General features: G+C 42.9%; 1 protein-coding gene across 1 annotated transcript in view; it reads right to left on the reverse strand.

Moving 5' to 3' along the window:
- Positions 1-19918, reverse strand: part of CC2D1A (coiled-coil and C2 domain containing 1A) — a 3016164-nt gene that overhangs the window by 2192341 nt on the left and 803905 nt on the right. Inside the window, exon 11 of the mRNA XM_044057686.1 lies at positions 4624-4772. Coding sequence (XP_043913621.1) covers positions 4624-4772 — 149 coding nt within the window. The remainder of the gene's footprint in view (positions 1-4623; positions 4773-19918) is intronic.

Genomic DNA, 19918 nt, shown 5'->3' on the forward strand with positions numbered 1-19918 from the left:
CCTGAGTAGAGGATGTGAGAAGACAGGGGGATCGAAGCTGTATTCTGCAGAAATAGCTGATGCATGTATCTTGATGGAGGAATAGGACAGGCCTGTATGGAGAAGCTCTGCCAAGTACTCCAGGATGTTAGCAATATCTATCTTTGACACATCTTTTCCTCTTTCAGTACTCCATATGACAAACCTTTTCCATTTTCCTGCATAGTTCCTTCTTGTTGAAGGTCTGCGGGCTTCAAGGATAATGTCTTTAACCCTTTGGGATAAATCTGGGTTAGTTGCTGTTATGTGATGTTCCAGGCAGTCAGTTGCAGAGTTTTTAGGTTTGGATGCATGATGTTGTAGTTGTTCTGAGTTAACATCAAAGGCATCAGGGGTAGTGTCCACGTTCTCCCCCCGAGACATGCTCCTCAGCAATGGATACCAATGTTGTCTTGGCCAATTTGGAGCTATCAGAATTATCCTTGGACGTTCCTCTTTGATTTTCAGTAGTACCTTGTGCATCAAAGGAAGAGGTGGAAATGCATATGCTGTCAGGCCTTTCCAACTGAAGGATAGAGAGTCCACCTTCCATGCAAGTGGGTGGTATGTCCTTGTGCAGAATTTCTTGAGCTGGTGATTGAGTGGGGATGTGAATAGGTCTATTTGTGGCATTCCCCACTTCTTTGTGATGGCCTTGAAGATGTCCGGGTGTAGCATCCATTCGTGAGCATCCGAGGTAGTTCTGCTTAACATGTCTGCTAGGATGTTTTCTTTTCCCGGTACAAATATTGCCTGTAACTGGATGTTGTAGCTCAGAGCCATATTCCAAAGGTCCAGAGTCATTCTGCATAGGGGGTATGAATGAGTGCCTCCCTGTTTGTTGATGTACCACATGGCTGTGGTGTTGTCTGTCCTTATCATTAAATGGCCTTCTTTGAGGAATGGTCTGAAATTCTGGATTGCTAGTTTTACTGCCAGCATTTCTTTTTGATTTATGTGCAGGTGCAGCTAGTCTGGAGTCCATAATCCTTGTATGCATTTGTCCAGCATGTGTGCCCCCCAGCCTAGGTCTGAGGCGTCCGTTGTGATGGTTTGGCTTGCTTGAAAGTTGTGGAAGGGCAAGCCTGGGTTTGACTGGCATGCTTGAGCCCACCATAGGAACTCTCGTTTCAGGCATGGGATTAGTGGGATTTCGGTTTCTAAGCTGTGCCTGTGTTGAGACCATAAATTCTTTAGGTACCACTGTAGCTTTCTCATATGCAGTCTGGCATGGGGGACCAGGATTATGCATGATGCCATTAAGCCCAAGGCCTGCAGTACTTTTCTTGCTGTTAGTTTGTTCTGCTTTGTTAATGCCAAGAAGTAAAGAGGGAGTTGTTCTTGTTTTTCTGCAGTTAGGAATGCCATCTGTTTTACTGTGTCCAATTCCGCACCCAAGAATGTTCTTGTTTGGGATGGTATCAGTCTTGACTTTTTTAAATTGACTGTGTATCCCAGGGCTTGTAGTAAGCAAATGACTCTTTGTAAGTCTTTTGTCAGCTTGCTTTTGTTGTCCGCTTGTATCAGGCAGTCGTCCAGGTATGGATAAATTTGGATTCCCTGTAGCCTGCAATGAGCGATTACTGATGCCAGGCATTTTGTGAATACTCTGGGCAGTAGATAAGCCAAAGGGCAATGCTGAGAATTGATAATGCTCTGATCCTGCAAGAAATCTGAGGTATCTTCTGCAATTTGGTCGTATGGGGACGTGCAGGTATGCCTCCTTGAGATCTAGAGTTACCAGCCAACACTCCTTGCCCAGCATGGGAAGAAGTTGCTGTAGGGTCAGCATTTTGAATTTTGGGACAATGATGAATGTGTTTAAGACGGACAGGTCGAGAATAGGTCTCCAACTTTTCTCTTTTCTTGGTACTAGGAAGAGTCTGGAGTAGAATCCTTTGCCCTGTTCTGTTAGTGGTACTCTTTCCACAGCTCTCATCTTTGTTAATTGAGCTATCTGCTTTAGAGCTTCTGTTTTTGATTTGGAGGTAGGTTTGGCATTCCTCTTTTACTGGTAAGGTGTGGAAGTGAAACCTGTAGCCTTGGTCTATGGTCTGCAAAATCCACTTGTCTTTTGTGATATAGTGCCAATTTTTTGAAAATAAGGCTAACTTTCCGCCTAAAGGTGCTGCTATTTGTTCCCTGGTAGGCGGTGTCAGAGCCAAGTCACTGTGATTGTCCTGTTGCAGTGGCAGTGGTTGTGTCTGTGCCTCGCTGGTTATTGCCTTGCCACTGGCGTCCTCTGTAGGCACCTCCTCTGGATTGATTTCTGCCTCTGGAACGTCTATTCCTGCCTCTCTGAGATTTTGAGGAGTCTGGAAAGGACCAATTTTTGGAAGGCCAGTTCCTGCTAAACCTTGGGGTCTGAACCTGTAAGAAATCCTTAACTGTTTGTACAGATTTTGCCTCCTCTTCCATTTTCTTCATTACTTGCTGAGCAGGAGTACCAAACAGACTGGCCTTATCCATAGGAGCATCTAACAGCTTTGCTTTAACATGATCCGGCAAGACCTGTTCTTTCAACCATGCATGCCTTCTTATAACTGTGCCAGTCATGGCTGATCTAAATGAAGCCTCCAGTGCATCATAGCCACATTTTAAAGAATGGTTACTTACCTGCTGAATGTTATTCACCATTTCTAAAACATATTTCTTATCTAAGGAGTCATCAGAGGACAGTTTCTTAGTTAACTGATCAAGCATAAACTCTTGGTATTGGATCATATGAAACTGACAGTTCAAAGCTCTAGATGAGAGAGTAGCAGAGGTGTAAACTTTTTTCCCCCATCTCTCTAAGGACCTGGATTCCCTTTCAGAAGGGAGAGGGTTTTTTGCTGAGGTCGAAGCTACTGCCTTAGGCCCCTGGGAGATAGTCTCAGGATCTGCAAGTGGGGCCTTGTATAGGTGGTGATGAGTGTCTGGTACCCTGTAAAACCTATCTGGTTTGGCAGGGGCTGGAGGTAAAGTATCAGGAGCAGTGCAAACATCATTAAATGCATCATCCACAACAGGCAGAACTGGAGGTATAGCTAAGGGCCTATGTTGGTAAGTGTAGAAAGGTCCTAAGCCTTTTTCTTGAATCTGAGAAATCTTGTCCCTGCCATTGGAATTGTTCTCTCATGGCATGTAAGGTTTCCCCAAAGGAAAATTCCTCTGGTGGAGAGGCAGATGGAATAGATTCTTCAGCATCGGAATCTTCATAAGTAGAAAAAGGAGCCTCTGGATGGTCTGTAATGTCTGAGTCATCCGAAGAATCATCTGAGGACACTGGCTCTGGGGGCTCTGCTCTAGGTCTCTTTTCTGGAGGCTGAGAGGCCCTGTCTGGGTGAGATTGGGATCCCCTAATTAAAGAGATGAGATCCTCTGCCAGAGTAAGCATTTGTGAACTGGAACTGGGCCTGTGTGAGGGGGGCTTAACAGGCACTGATTTAGCAGTTTTAGCTGCTTTAGCCCTGGCAAAGGCCTTAATAGACATGGCTGCAGGAGGCCTAGCAGCACCACATGCTGGGGTAGAGACATCCAAAGGGATGGTGTCTGATAATTCAATAGGAACCACATTAGTAGGCAAAACTTCAGAGGCCGATTCAACTAGGGTAGCAGGAGCCTCGGTAGTAGTCATGGATTCGGCTGAAGATTGACCCGTTTGCTCGGTTTCGGCCGAAACCGAGACACTCGCGGTTTGCTTAACCGTGGTTTCGGCCGAAACCGCGGACCGCGAGTGTCGGTCCTTTGCGTTTTTAACAATTTGAGTAGTCGGAGGATCCGACGGCATAATGTACGCAAAATCTGAGCCGAAAAACTGTTCAGCAAACTCCGACCGACGCCTAAGCGTTCGTCGGTTGAAGGAAGCACAGGCTAAACAGGCTGCTACGCCGTGGTCTGGGCCTAAACAAGGTAAGCAGTAAGAGTGGAAATCTTTATGAGGTATTTGTTTCCCACAAGTTAAACAGTTATTTACTTTTTCTGACATCGGCTGAGGCAAGAAAGAGTCCCCAACGGGGTACTTAGCTTTTTAGAAGTCTTCGAAGTAGTATTTGGTAGTAGTAATCTCTGGATCTGACCGACCGGCACTTGCGAACAGCTTCTGCTTCGGGCGCCACGTGGCAAGAAAGACTGAGGAAAATGGCGTCGGCTGATGCCTTTATACCCGAAGACCAGGAGAGATGACGTTGGGTGAAGTGCGACACCAGCCGAGGCCAGACCCAGACTTTGGAATCCGGCCGACCGAAGGGCTGCCTGATGACAGGACAACCCATTTGTTAGGACTGCAGATGCATCCTTGAAGGACATCCAGTCATGAAAGAGAGGACTATGAAAAGTTGTGGTTTGGAAAAAAGTAATAAAGTGGTAAAAGAATTTCTCTCAGACTATATATATAATTTGTAAATTGAATATATCAATACTCATCAACTATGGAAAACATGAAAGCAATGATCCTATAAGTTCCAAAGTACTTTAACAATGCCACCTGCACAAGTGTTATATCAACTGTGTACTGCAGCAGATCATTTCCACTATACCTAGAGATGCAACAAAACTTGTGGTATCGACAAGTCTGCCTTTAAACAGCACCTACCACAATGTAGCTCTTGTGGCAAGTCCTACCTTGACAATGCGTTCATGCATTCGGGCCTTCCTGTCATTACCAGTGTTTTTCGCTTCTGTTGCTGCAGACTGGTACTTCAGCATCCTCTGCTGCAAAGCTTCCATGAGATCTCTGGGGGGAGTGGGAGTACATGGAGTAACTGGAGTACCTGTAAAATGTACGAAGTATGTCAGAGGACTACTAGCAGCAAATAAAATAATCATTAATAAACTATCATTTGAAGGGCTGGGAGAACAAGATGAAAAGTTTGAATTTAGGTGTGTTTTAACCCTCCACAAACACACACACAGAAAAATTACATACAACTAGAACTGAGCAACAGTGTTACAATACTTTCTAAATCTAACACAATCATCTGAGTTTCTTCCATTATTGACAGAGTTGTAAGACAGCAATAAACACACAAAATAAAAGAAGAATACTTTTCAATACACTGTCTACATTTGTATTATGGACACCTTTTCAAGGGCAAAAATGTTTAACACATTTCAAATGTCTGCATAACTTGGGTTAAAAATATCAACCAGGAAAGATGAAAGAAGAAAGTCAGAGTGATTCTCTGTGCATCTCTTCAATCATCAATAACACAAAAATTCCACCAGCAGACAAACCACACTAGTAGTCAGAAACCAAAACTGAGTGCAGAAAAAAAGCACCAGTGTGGAAACACAGCAGTCACAGTTCAAAATATCCAAAGTAAAGTAGGCAGTAAACAGCAGGCACCAGGTAAAATAAATCTAAGTTTAATGCAAATACAAACTGGTAAGCGCTTTTGCTATGGAATCATAGCTTCTTCAAACCCTAATAAAACAGCATCTTCACTGAACATTTGCATAACAATGCCATAATACACAGACCAATCAAAAGCTAAAACTAATAAAACAATTAAATAGTTAAAGCTGAACTCACTGAAGATGTGAACCCAGCAAAAGAAGGTAAACATTACTTTTTTCTCCTTCTCCTTCTAGCTTTTAAAACAGGTTTCATTAATTCTATGTTGGAAGTGTTTTTGATAATGTGTGAATTCGATCTACTGTGCACTATCACAAATAAACTAAAAATAGCACAGGCAGAAAAACTTAGAAAATATGTAGATTTCTAAGATCCTAGATAAATATAAAGAAAAAGTACCAAATAATCAGTTTACTGATGACCCAAAAAAGTTTTACAGAGAATTGGGAAACAAGGCGAAAAGAACTGAAACACCACCAAAACAAGAAATAGATACATTTTGGAGAAGTATCTATGAAGATCCTGTGGAATGTAACTTCTTCTTTCAGCTGATCCTGTTAAGGGTCGCCACAGTGGATAATCTGTTTCCATTTCTTCCTGTCCTCTGCATCTTGCTCCATCACACCAACCACCTGCATGTCCTCTCTCACCACATCCATAAACCTTATCCTAGGCCTTCCTCTTTTCCTATTACCTGGTAGCTTCATCCTTGGCATCTTTTTCCCAATATACTCAGCATCCCTCCTCAGCACATGTCCAAACCAATGTAATCTTGCCTCTCAGGCTTTTTGTCTCCAAACCTTCCAACCTGGCTGACCCTCTAATATACTTATTCTTAATCCTGTCCATCCTCGTCACACCCAGTGCAAATCTTAACATCTCCAACTCTGCCACGTCAAGCTATGACTCCTGCCTTTTTGTCAATGCCACTGTCTCCAACCGATATAACATAGCTGGTCTCACTACCCTCTTGTAGACCTTCCTTTTCACTCTTAGTGGTACTAGTCTGTCACAAATCACTCCCGACACTCTTCTCCATGCACTCCATCCTGCCTGTACTCTCTTCTTCACCTATCTTCCACACACACCATTACTCTGAACTGTTGATCCCAAGTACTTAAACTCGTCCACCTTTGCCACCTCTACTCTCTGCATCCTCACCATTCCTCTATCCTCCCTCTCATTCACACACAAATATTCTGTCTTAGTCCTGTTGACCTTCATTCCTCTTCTCTCTAGAGCATATCTCCACCTCTCCAGGGTCTCCTCCACCTGTTCCCTACTCTCACTACAGATTGCAATGTTATCTGCAGACATCATAGTCCATGGGGACTCCTGTCTGATCTCGTCAGTCAACCTGTCCATCACCATTGCAAATAAGAAAGGGCTCAGAGCTGATCCTTGATGTAAAAATTTCCTCACGGAGTACTTATCTGACTGGAAGGAGGAGGATCTCTGGAAACATGAGCCACCGATAGACTACTACTGTACTGAATAGACATGTAGTGCATCGGACTGCACAGCTAGAAATAAACTGAAAATGGCACCAATTGATGTCCTTATACCTTGACATCCATCAGCTGAGGATGATACAAAGAATATAGAATTTTGGTTACCCTGGGCTTCTACATGGGAGGAAGACCAAAGAATCACTACTGCAACACACTGACTATGAAGAACATCCACTGTTGCTTGGGCCAGAAGAGAATCAGCACAATAATCTTGGGGGATTCCTTACGAATCTTCAGAAGTACCCTGGACATCAGTAGAAAGGGTGGAAACGTATTCAGGAAAAGAAAATGCATCGGTCTTCCAGGCCTTCTTGCGTGAAGTCCTGGAGTAGAATCTAGCCAGCTAATTGTTCAGACAGGAGATAAACAGATCTACTTGAGGAACTCCCTACAAATGAACCAAATCTTAAAAGCCCCTCCATCTACTTTCCATTAGTGAGGGTCTACCACTGTCCTGCTCAGCTTGTCTGCTACAGAGCTTTGCACTGACAGAATGCTGGCTGACTGTAGAGTGTGACTGTGCTGTGAAGCTATATCCCATGGTAACATGGCTATACCTGGTTTCCCCTTGCTTGCTAATGTACACAACTATGACAGTGACTTTCACAACTTGAAGATGTCTCAGGGACCAAAAATGATTCAAAGAGTTGAGTACCTTGATTAGGGCACTCATCATTTTTATATTTATGTGCTTGCATCTGTCCTCAGTGTCCCACATACCTTGCACTTTTATCCCTTCTGTGACTGCTTCCAAATCAAAGACTGAGGCATCTGTGGTTACTGATTGTTTTGGAAAAGAGAGGGAGAAGTGGAGACCTGCATTTGAGGATATTTGCTGTCTTTAACAAGTGGTTTCTCTTCTGACTAACACCAGCACTGGGATTTGAAAAAACAAAGGATATTGATGCTGGACAGACTTCAGATACCACTGTATATTTCTCATGTGAAGTCTTATCAAGGGTATTATGAGAATCACAGATGCCATAAGACCCAAAATCCTGAGGCATTCCCACACAGTGACCAAAGTCTGAGTGAAAAACCTTAGAAATAACTCTGGATATAGATCTATTTGTTCCGCTGGAAGAGAAAGCTCTTTGAACTAAGATGTCACACTGACACCACAGGAACATAATCCTGTGTGAAGGAGTGAAAAAATACATTTGAATGTTCTCATGAAATCCCAGCTTACGTAAGAAATCTCTCATCCAGGTGAGAGATTGCTGATACTCTGAAAAAGACTGTGCAAAGATAATCTAACTACAAAAACATGTGGATACCTTGTAGCCTGCAATGAGCTATAACTGGAGGTAGACACTTTGTGAACACTCTTGGTGCAATGGATAATCCAACGGGTAAGGTAGAGAACTAAGATTTTGTGTGTCTAGATCACATTACGAAACTCCTGAATTCTGGATGAAAAGGGATGTAATGATAAGCATCTTTTAAATCTTGTGTTACCAGGAAATGTGAATAAGGAAGAAGAGGTAACAGGTTGCAAAGTAGCATCACTTTGAACTTGCATACTATCATAAACAGGTTTAGGAAAGAAGGGCCCAGAACTGGTCTCAAAGCATTTTTTCCTTTGGCACTAAAAACAATTATGAATAATTTTTTTCCCCATCTGGGAAGGAGAAATTGGTTCTAACAGTCTCTGGGCCAGCGTGTGATGGACAGCTGGAAATCAAATAGTTTGATCTGCTGAATGAGGGATTACCCTCTGGAAAGGAGGAATTTCCTCCCACTGCCATCTGTACCCTTGAATGATATTCAGCACCCATTTGTCTGAAAATATCTGTTGCCAAAGAGAAAATGGAGATTCAGACATTCAGGAAGGATAATGTAACAGCTGGGGGTGGGAAGGTCCTTTAAATAGTCATTCTGTCTTGCTGTAATGTGCTTGGTTTTGGGAAGTTCCAGTATTCCTTTTGGAACCTCCTTGCCATTTCATCTCAAGTCTGCTTACCTGCATTCTGTTGAGACTGTTTAATTTGTATCTTACTAAAACTGGATGAGGAGTTAGAGAACCCCTTGAAAAAAATGGAAAAGGAGTGTTGACAATTTTTAGAGAATTCCTGTCAGCTTACACTGTCATCACACAGTTTGATCACATCTGAAGTAGAAGGGTCAAAAACTAAACTTCTATCCAAGGAGAATTTAAAATCTATTCTGGGAGGTTCACAGGGCACAGCCAGGAAATGTTTTCAAGTACTTTAAAAAAGAAGTTATGTACCTACCATAACGTTCCATGCTAGTCGTCGTCTTCTCGCCTTCTTTCTTGCTGGTTGGGATTGGAGCCGATCCTCGGCTCTGACTCGGCCATCTTCAGTAGCTCGAGAACTGTTTACTGGCTCGAGGCTACCCCTTATCCCATAATACCTAGCGATAGCTACCCGAACTCGTTTGAAATAGCGAACTCCAGACATGACATAAGAGAATAAAACAGTCAAAAGAACTGGCTGATTTATACCTCCCATATCCTCTAAATCAATAGAGGGAAACAAAGAATACTCAGCCAGTGAAAAGGGACTCCTCTCAATCCACTAAGACAGGGGGACGGAGGGCGGGACGCAAGAAAGAAGGCGAGATGAAGACAACTAAGATGGAACGTTATGGTAGGTACAGAACTTCTTTATGTTAAGTTGTCTATCTCGCCTTCATTCTTGCTGGTTGGGACAGCGTCCTTAGCACCTAAAATCCTGGGTGGTTCAGTGGAACAGACTCTTCAGAGCAGTGGAACCAAAATCAGCTCTGCTCCGGGAGACCATATCCACCTTGTAATGAGAAATAAAGGTATGAGGATTTGCCCACGTAGCAGCTGCACATATGGAATCCATGGGCAACCTAGACTGGAAAGCTACAGAGGTGGCTAATGCCCTAGTAGCATGACCTTTCGGTTTAGATGGTAATTCCTTATCCCGTAATTGATAAATAAATTAAATAGTAGGATAGCCATCTAGATAAAGTAAATAACTTCAAGATATCCACAAGCCACAGGACCCGGAGCCAACTTAAATTAAGACGAACTTTAATGCTCTTTACAAAACAAACAAATCCAACCAAGCGCTTTCATCCAGCTTCTGCCAGGCTTTCTCAAGGACTGAAAAATGTTACACTCCATAATTCATCATTTAAATACTTAATTTCAACATCAGCTGGTCAACAATTAATCAATTAATTAATTTACAATTAGCTTAACATTAGTTAAAATGCTAAATCCTAAACATTAAAAATCCAATTTATCATATAAAAACCTTTTAAATCCCTTGTTCAACCCCATCCAGAGTACATTAAAGCCTAGCTTTCCTTAGTTTTAAAACTAGTGCAATATTTATGTTGTCATTTAATCCTGGGAACCTCGTGGCGTCTAGTTTAAGCTGCCAATAAAGTTCACGGTATTCTAACCGTGTCTCCCAGCTCCCTCCTCTTACTTCAGGGGTAATCTGTTCCAGTACCAAACTTTAACTTCATCTCCCTACACTTTTGGGAATGTCTAAAGAAAGCATTTGTTTCTTTGCCTCTGGAAATGTCGTAAAGATGCTCATACACCCTTCTTCTTAGGGGTCTTTCTGTTTTGCCAATGTAAAAACCTAAGCAAAATGTGCAGACCCCCAAGTACACCACTCCTTTTGATGCACAGTTGTAATAATTGAGATCTAACCACAAATTTTCTCTGAGGTAAATAAAGTGTGCCCTGATTTAACATAGCAGCACATTGATTGCAATGATTGCACTTAAATGTCCCCATTTTACTCTTATTAGTCTTAACATTTTCCTTTCTTTCAAACCATTCTTTTAAATTGTGCCCCCTCCTTCTTATAAAATGAGGGTTCCCCAAAAATAATTCATTCCATTCCTCATTCATACCCAAAATCGGCCAATATTTTGAAATAATAGCCTCTATTTCTTGTGCCTTATTAGAAAATGTATACACAAAATTATTCTTGTTTTCAACCTGGAAATTCTTTTTGTTGTTCTTTATGAATTGATATATTACCTAACCCTAATAAAGGTGGATATTTCACTTCTCTGCTGTCCCTAACTTCTTGAATCATATTATCTATTAAATATTCTGGATATCCTTTTTCCAAAAATAATCTTTTAAGGGTGTCTATTTCCTTATTAAAACTTTCCATCAAACTACACATCCTTGAGGCCCTAATTAGCTGTCCTTTAATAATGCCCTATTTTGATAAAAAGGATGTCCACTATTAAAATGTAAGAAAGATTGGAGGAAGTAGGCTTCCTAAATATTTGAGATTGGAACCTAGAATTAGTGTAATCCTTCATTAATTTGATGTCTAAATAGTGCAATTCATTTAAATCAATTTTATAAGTAAATCTCAAAAAGTTCGTGCTGGAATTAATAAACTGTATGAACATTTTTAGTTCATCCTCTGTCCCAGCCCATAGTAAACAAATGTCGTCCAAATATTGTCTATAAAATATTATACTCCTCTTTCATGAGCTGTTAAACACATAGTTTTGTTCCCAATAGTGCAGGACTAAATTAGCGTAAACTGTAGCACAAGGGGTTCCCATCGCTACCCCTTTTCTTTGCCTGTAAAATTCACCATTAAACAACATAAAATTGTTATCTAGTATTGTTTCCATGAATTCCACCATCAAATTAATGTTCCTGCTATCTAAACCTGCTATCTAAATCTATGGTTGGTGACCATAGATGTGGTAGAATTGTTCCCTAGTATTCCACATCAAATAGGATTAGAATGGTTTGGAGAAGTACTGAACAAAGAAATAGGTTTATTGGCAGCTTAAACTAGACGCCACGAGGTTCCCAGGATTAAATGACAACATAAATATTGCACCAGTTTTAAAACTGAGGAAAGCTAGGCTTTAATGTACTCTGGATGGGGTTGAACAAGGGATTTAAAAGGTTTTTATATGATAAATTGGATTTTTAATGTTTAGGATTTAGCATTTTAACTAATTGTTAAGCTAATTAATTGATTAATTGTTGACCAGCTGATGTTGAAATGAAGTATTTAAATGATGAATTATGGAGTGTAACATTATTCAGTCCTTGAGAAAGCCTGGCAGAAGCTGGGTGAAAGCACTTGGTTGGATTTGTTTGTTTTGTAAAGAGCATTAAAGTTAGTCTTAATTTTAAGTTGGCTCCGGGTCCTGTGGCTTGTGGATATCTCGAAGTTATTTGGTTTGTGCAGTTGTTTGGTTCGATCTAGATAAAGTAACCTTGGAAACTGGGAGACCTTGTTTGTTTAAGGCATAAGACAGAAACAATTGGTCTGATTTTCTTATTTCTTTAGTTCTATGAAGGTAAAAACGCAATTGCCTGTGCACGTCCAATTGAAGTTTGTACTTGCCTTGTTGCTATGATTGTGGAAGAAAACGGGGAGATCTACAGACTGATTTAAATTATGTTCAGAGCAGACTTTGGGAAGAAACGAAGGATTTGTCCTCAGAGAAACTCTATCCCTATGAAAAACTAGATAAGGGGGACGGACACATAGTGCCTGTAGTTCTGAGACTAATAGCAACCAGAAAGAGTCGTTTTCCAAGAGAGAAATTTGATGGAGCATGATGCCGCTGGTTCAAAAGGAGGCAAAATTAAGGACGTTAGGACTAGATTAAGGTCCCAGGGAGGAGTGGGGTCTCTCACTGGAGGTCAAAAAAGAGATGTCCCCCTCAAAAAGGCTTTACAGAGCTTGTGAGACATAATGCTTGAATTCTGTAACCCGATGTGAAAATTAGCGTGACCATCCGAAACTTTGTTCTTTGTACAGATCTGTTTAATGGTAGCAGAAGCGGCTCCAGAGTGAAACAGTTGCACTAGGAAGTATAGGATCTCATGGACTGGGGCTGAGAAGGGATCCACATTCCTAGACTCAGCCCAATATGAAAAACGTTTCCATTTGCTAGCATAAATAGTCCTGGTGGTGGACTTATGCGAGGAAACGATAATCTCATGGACTGTTGGGGAAATGCTAGGGAGCCTGGCTAGGGTTGGAAGTGGAGCAACCAAGTTGTGAGCTGGAGAGTCTGAAGGGACTGATGCAATCCACCTGATTGATGAACCAGTAGATCTGGAATCGGGTCCAGAGTCCAGGGCTGATCGAGAAGACAGAGGTGTAGGAATGGAAACCAAATCTGTCGAGGCCAGTAGGGGGCAATGAGGATCATTTTGCAACCCAATGACTTTGCTTTCTGTATGAGTCTTGGTATAAGGGGAAAGGGAGGAAATGCATAAAGGAATCCCTGAGGCCAATCGTGGACTACAGCGTCCCTGGGTAGGTGACCTGGAAGCGGAAGGAGGGAGAAGTAGTTGCTGCATTTGCTGTTGAATGAAGTGGCAAAAAGACTGCAGCAAGGCTGTCCCCATTTGCGGAAGATCAGGTCCGCAACTACCTGATTCAGAGACCACTCGTGAGGCATGAGGATAGCTCTGCTGAGCCTGTCCGATGTGACGTTGGATCTCCCAGGGATGTGCGTCGCAATTATAAAACGTTGGGAGGAAATCGCCCACTGCCACAGTCTGAGTGCTTCTCGACACAAGGGGTAAGATTTGGTCCCGCCCTGTTTGTTGATGTACCACACTACTGACATATTGTCTGTTTGGACTACAATGGTCCCGGAAGGAAGAGAGTCTTGAAGGGCTTGCAATGCTAGGTGCACGGCCCTCATCTCTAGGACATTTATGTGCAGATGGTACTCGTGAGGTTGCCAAGTGCCTTGGACTGTCCTGCCCTGATAATACCCCCACCCTATCAGGGAGGCATCTGTGGTCACTGTGGCTACCGGTGGGGAAGCTCTGGCGACCAGATTCCTCGATCAAAGGAAGTATCGAGGTAATCGGAGGAGAGGTCGGAACCAAAGAGGATATGGTGATCGGAGCAGACACTTCCACTACCCGAACCCCAACGAACTCCAGCTCCGAACTCATTGGAGTCGGAGGAGGAATATCAAGTGAAGTGGACAGAGCCGATACCTGCTGAGGAGGGCTGGACAATAATTTAGCTAGTGCCTGCGACTTTAACAACCTGATTACTCTCTCCACATCGTGATCCGACAGCCTAGAGGACCGAGAGGAGTGAGAGGACCGGTGACTACCCTCACTTTGAAGCAAGGGAGACCGAGGAGCCGAATGCACCGACTCTAAGGAAGGGGACCTCAGCCTTTTGTGACTCCGCGATGGCTCCGAAACATCCGATGGAGCCGAGGGGGAGGTTGTCTTGTCAGTGGCCAGCCGGAACAGACTTAGAAGGTAAATCCAGCACAGGAGTCGGCTCCGAGGATGGAGCCGACGGCTTAGTGGACTTTGGGGATTTCACTGGCTGTGAACTCTTTGCCAGTGAATCCTGGGGTTTTAACAGACCCCTAAGAATTAGTTTGTTCTTACGCTCCTGCAGGACTCTTGGACTAAAAGCATGGCAAATAGAACAAGAGTCCTGCAGGTGAACAGCACCTAAACATTAGACGGAACTAATGTGCCCATCTGTCAGAGACATTTTCTGACGGCATGAGTCACACTTCTTAAAACCAGAAACCTTAGCTTCCTTAGACATGCTGTACTAAAAAAAGGAGGGCTAAGAAGTAACTACTGACACAAAAAAACAGTACTAAGCTAGAAAAACACACCAGTACTATGCTAACTACAATAATTTTTTTTTTTTTTTTTTTTTTTATAACAATAAGAAAAAAAAAAAGAGAGAAAGGAGAGCTTCTAAGTTAAATGGCTAACCTAGGGATGGGGGAGAGGTGGGGAGAACTCTAACTTAAACGAGTTCTAACACAAGGGCGAGATACAAGAAAAAAATAACAGCAACAAGTATAACTATTCTAAATAGAAAAAAATACTAGAAAAATTTTAAATTTAGAAGGAAAGTTTACACAAAATGCTAAACATACGAGCCTGTGCCAGAAAAATGACACCATCGCAGCTGAAGTGGCAAACGAGATCTGGGTAGCTATCCCTAGGCACTGTGGGATAAGGAGTAGCCTCAAGCCAGTAAACAGCTCTCGAGCTATTGATGATGGCTGAGTCGGAGCAGAGGATCGGCTCCGATCCCAACCAGCAAGAATGAAGATGAGGTAGACAAGTTAACATGTATAGTTTTCCAGGATAAAAAAAACAGAGTGCATTCAGATGATGGTTCAAAGGGAGGTTGAACAATGGCTTGTAGCAGTAAGTTGAAATCCCAAGGTGAAGTAATATCTTTGTAAGAGGGTTTTAGCAAAATAATCCCTTTTAAGAAGGCCTTGCAAAACTTATGAGAAGCCAAAGGGGATTCTTTAACACAATTATGGAAATTAGAAATAGCAGCGGATTGAATTTTTATAGTAGACTGGGAAGCCCCTGCCTTGAAAAGTGAAGCCAAAAATTCTAGGACTAGTGAAGCCAAAAATTCTAGGACTATCGATGGGCACTGAAAAAGGGTTAATACTGTTATCATAAGCACAAAAGGTAAACCTCCTCCATTTACTAGCACAGAGTTTACAGGTAGCTGGGTTATGAGAGGCTAAGAATACATGACATACTGGGAAGGAGAGAGAGGGTGGCCTGGCTATTAACGGAACTGAAGAAACCAAGTTGTCAGCTTGAGGTTTATAATGTTTGGATGGATTAAACTTGTCAAGGCCAATAAGGTGCAATGAGGATTGCTGTGCTCTTCAACCTGATTGCTTTCTGTAGGAATTTTGGGATCAGAGGAACTAGGGGAAAGGCATACAGCAGTTCAGAGAGCCAAATGTGGAGAACAGCATCTCTAGGTGACTCCCGGGGGGGGGAGGGGGGTCAGGGCAAAGTAGTTGCTGCACTTGTTGTTTAGGGTAGAGGCAAACAGGTCACAGCAAGGCTGGCCCCATTGATGGAAAATCCTTTCCATCACTTTTGGACTGACAGACCACTCGTGAGGCAGGACAGTACACCTTTGTCCTCTATCAACCTGGAATTCTCTCCAGAATCTGCAATGCTATCAGAAAGCGGTTGGAAGAGATCATCCACTGCCACATCCTGAGAGCTTCTCAACAAAGGGGTTAGGATTTGGTTCCTCTCTGTTTGTTGATGTACCAAACCACTGACAAATTGTCCATTTGAATCACAACTGTTCCTGAAGGAACAGAAGTCTGAAAGGCTTGCAGCACTAAAAGCACGGCCCTTAGCTTCAGTACATTGATATGCAAGATGGCCTATGTGGGGAACCAAGTGCCTTGGACAGCCTTGCCTAGATAATGACCCCCACCCCATCTGTGAGGAGTCTGTGGTTGCTATGTCTTACGGTTGTGATGGGACAATGGGATGGCCAAGAAGAATGTCTTCAGACTGCATCCATCAAGCAAAATCTTTTCTGCAAAGACTGGTGATCAAAATCAGGTCTGACATGGGTTGTTGTAAAACTGACCATTGAGATGCTAGCAACCATTGCAGTACCCTCATGTGGTATCTTGTTATAGGAAACTACAGTCGTGTACACTTACCATAAATGTAGATGTTCGAGTGTATTCACTGCTGCAGTCATTACACTTGGGTTATCTGCTTGCAGTAGCCCTCAGTCAGCCTGATTAACAAAGTCTTGGGTCCTACGTCGGTTGCTGTCTCTTCTTCCGTGACGTCAGGTCGTCAGGGGTATAAAACATGCAGCCGACGTCATTACATAGTTTTTCTTGCCCCAGACGTCAGGTGACCAGCTAATGGGAAGCAATTAAATATATAAATATACAATGTTATACCTCAAACAAAAAAGCAAATACACCAAAAAGCTTTTAGGCATTGAAAAGGAGAGAAGAGGTATAGCCAAAAAGAAAATAAAAAACATGGGGGCAGGAGGTAGCCAGGACTGCAACAGTGAATACACTTGAACATCTATATTTATGGTAGGTGTACACAACTGTACTATGTTCTTCATGTTTCACTGTTGCAGTCATCACATTCGGGTAGATTCCCAAAGCTAAGGACGGGAGGAAGAATTTAGATAGCATTAGGACCAGCTATAACGCCCTGCAAAACTGCAGTGGCAAAGCCAGCTCTGGATTTAGAGAAAATTGGCAAATGGTAATGCTTGGTGAAAGTATGTACAGAACTCTAGGTAGCAGCTTCTAGGATGTCCCAGGTAGGTACACCCCTGAGAAAGGCTGTAGAGGTAGATGCAGCCCTGGTTGAGTGGGATCTGATCCCCTGTGGGATAGGTTTTCCATGATGCTCATAGCAGAAATGAATGCAATGGCCTATCCATTTGGAAATGGTTTGCTTTGAAATAGCCTTCCCCTCTGTCCTCGCAGCAATTGCCACCAGCAGTTGTTCAGATTTCCTTTGAGGTTTAGTCCTGTCCAAATAGAATCTAAGTTGTCTGTGCACATCTAAGGAGTGCAGTATCTGTTCCCCTTTGTTCTGTGGATTAGGAAAGAAGGTTGCCAAATGAATAGACTGATTAAAGGCCACACTGGATACCACCTTTGACATGAAAGAGGGACACCCTGTCCGCATGAAAGATGTTGAAAGGCTCCACCTGCCATAAGGGCATGTAATTCAGATACCTTTCTTGATGAAGTGATGGCTAAAAGGGAAGCTGATTTCCAAGAAAGGAATTTTAAATCTGCAGTAGCAGCTGGCTCGAAAGGAGGAATGGTGAGTTTCTCCAATACAAAGTTAAGGTCCCAGGCTGGAGTTGGAGCTCTCCTGGGTGGTCTTAAATTTTTGGCCCCTCTGAGGAACTGCTTGAGCAGTGGATGAGAGAAGAGGGGAGGGTCTGTGTTATAATGAGCTGAAATGGCTGAGGCGTGAATTTTTATTGAGGAAAGACAGGCCCTTGTGAAGCATCTCAGTTAAGTATTGTAAAATCTGAGGTAAACTGGGCACTGCTGTGCTCATCCCTTGAGATTGGTTCCAGGCACAGAATCTTTTCCATTTTTCAGCTTAAGATTTTCTAGAACTAGGTCCCCTTGCCTCTAAAATGACATCCATCACTGGTTTACTGAGGGATGGTAAAGGACAGCTTAGGTAATTAGGCAGGCTGTTAGATTCAGTGTTTGAAGCGGAGGGTGCGGAATCTGGTTCTCCTGCTGAGACAGCAGGGTAGGAGTCTGAGGCAGGTGCCATGGGGCCAACAGTGATGCACTGCGCAGGAGGGGGTACCAATGTTGGAGTGGCCAGGCTGGTGCAATCAAAATCATCCTTGGTTTGTCTTGTTTGATCTTCAGATGTACTTTGGAGAGCAGAGGCAGAGGAGGAAAGGCAAAAATTGCTAGGTTTTTCCAGCTGAAGGACAGAGCATCCACTTTCCAAGCTTGTCTGTGGGGAGTCCTTGCGCAAAATGTTTCCAATTGATAGTTCTAGGGGGAGCCAAACAGGTCTATATCTGGGCTCCCCCATTTGCTTGTCAACATGTTGATAATCCTTGATTCCAGTTTCCACTCGTGTGGGTCCATGAGGTTTCTGCTTAGTCCATCTGCCAGTGTATTTAGTTTTCCTGGCTGGAATTGAGTTTGTAGATGCACTTGGTAGCTCAAGGCTATGTTCCACAATGCCATGGCTAGTCTGCAGAGGGGGTAAGAATGTGTACCCCCTTGCTTGTTTATGTACCACATAACAGTGCTGTTGTCCATCTTTACCATTAATTGTCCTGGAAGAATGTGGTGATTGAAGGCTGTCAGATCATTCTGTACAGCTAACATTTCTTTATGACTTATGTGAAGGTGCATTTGAATTGGGTTCAATTTGCCCTGAATGCACTTCCCTGCCAGGTGCGCCCCCCCCCAATGCATAGTCTGATGCGTCTGTTAGGGTTTGGGCAGCAGGGGTTAGTGTGAATGGTAGTCCCTTGTTTTGGTGGCAGGCCTCTGCCCACCAAAGGAACTCTAGGTGTAGACAAGGAATGATAGGAATCATTGCTTCTAGATCCTGAGAATGTTGATACCATTGTAGTTTCCTCATATGCAGTCTTGCATATGGAATTAGAAGAATGCAGGAGGCCATGAACCGCAAGGCTTGTAGTATTTGCCTTGCAGATAGCAGGGTTTTTGTGGCCACTTGTTTAGTAGGTTGTCAAGTGAATTTGTTTCCCTGGCGTGAGGAAAGCCATCTAGGAAGTTGTATTCAAGCTTGCTCCCAGGAATATAATTTGTTGACAGGGTACCAGGTGTGACTTCTTTTTGTTTATAGTGTACCCCAGACAAGTCAGCACCCTTTGTACAAAAGCCAGATGATTCAAAAGTACGTCCTGGTTTTCTGCCCAAATTAGACAATCATCCAGGTATTGGTATTGGTATATCTGAATATTTCTTTGCCTGCAAAATGCAATGACTGGAGCTAGGCACTTTGTGAATACCCTGGGCGCAGTAGATAAGCCAAAGGGCAATGCAGAGAACTGATAATGTCTGTAGCTTGCTTTGAAGCGGAGGTATCTTTTGCAAGATTCCAAGATTGGGATGTGCAGGGATGCTTCCTTTAAATTTAGTGTTGCCAACCAGGCATCTTTGCTTAGCATAGGAAGCAACTGGTGAAGAGTCAGCACCTTGAATTTTGAAATCACCAAAAAGGTGTTTAGAGTAGGCAGGTCCAGGATAGGAAGTCATGAACTGTCTTTTCTGGGTACCGGGAAAAATCTCGAGTAGAAACCTTGTCCCTTTTCTTCTTCTGCTACCAAATGAACAGCCCCTATGCTTGAGAGAGAGAGTACTTGCTTTTGGGGCTCTGCCCACTGATTTGGAGGTAGATCCAGCCTACCGTTTGGAGTTGGTAACGTGTGGAAGTGAAATCTGTATCCTTGGGACACTATATTTAAAACGCATTTGTCCTGGGCAATGAGTCCCCAACTCTTTGCATGAAGTTCAATCTTTCCCCCCAAAGGGGCAGTCAGTTGAGAAGTGCTTGGAAGTTTTAAAAAGAAGTCATTGAGACAGTTTAAGTAAACAAAACCAATTGAGGCAGCAAACACGACTATAAGAAGCTGACCATTTATTTGATTAAAACGATGAAAAACAACAAATATATCACATATCCAGTAAGCGCTTTCACATTCAAACTGAATGCTTCATCAGACTGTTAACAACTCTAAATTAATTACCTTTAAATAGCTCA

This window comes from Protopterus annectens, chromosome 15.part0 (genome assembly GCF_019279795.1).
Source record: "Protopterus annectens isolate FY-2018-M chromosome 15.part0, PAN1.0, whole genome shotgun sequence".
Classification (NCBI taxonomy): domain Eukaryota; kingdom Metazoa; phylum Chordata; order Ceratodontiformes; family Protopteridae; genus Protopterus; species Protopterus annectens.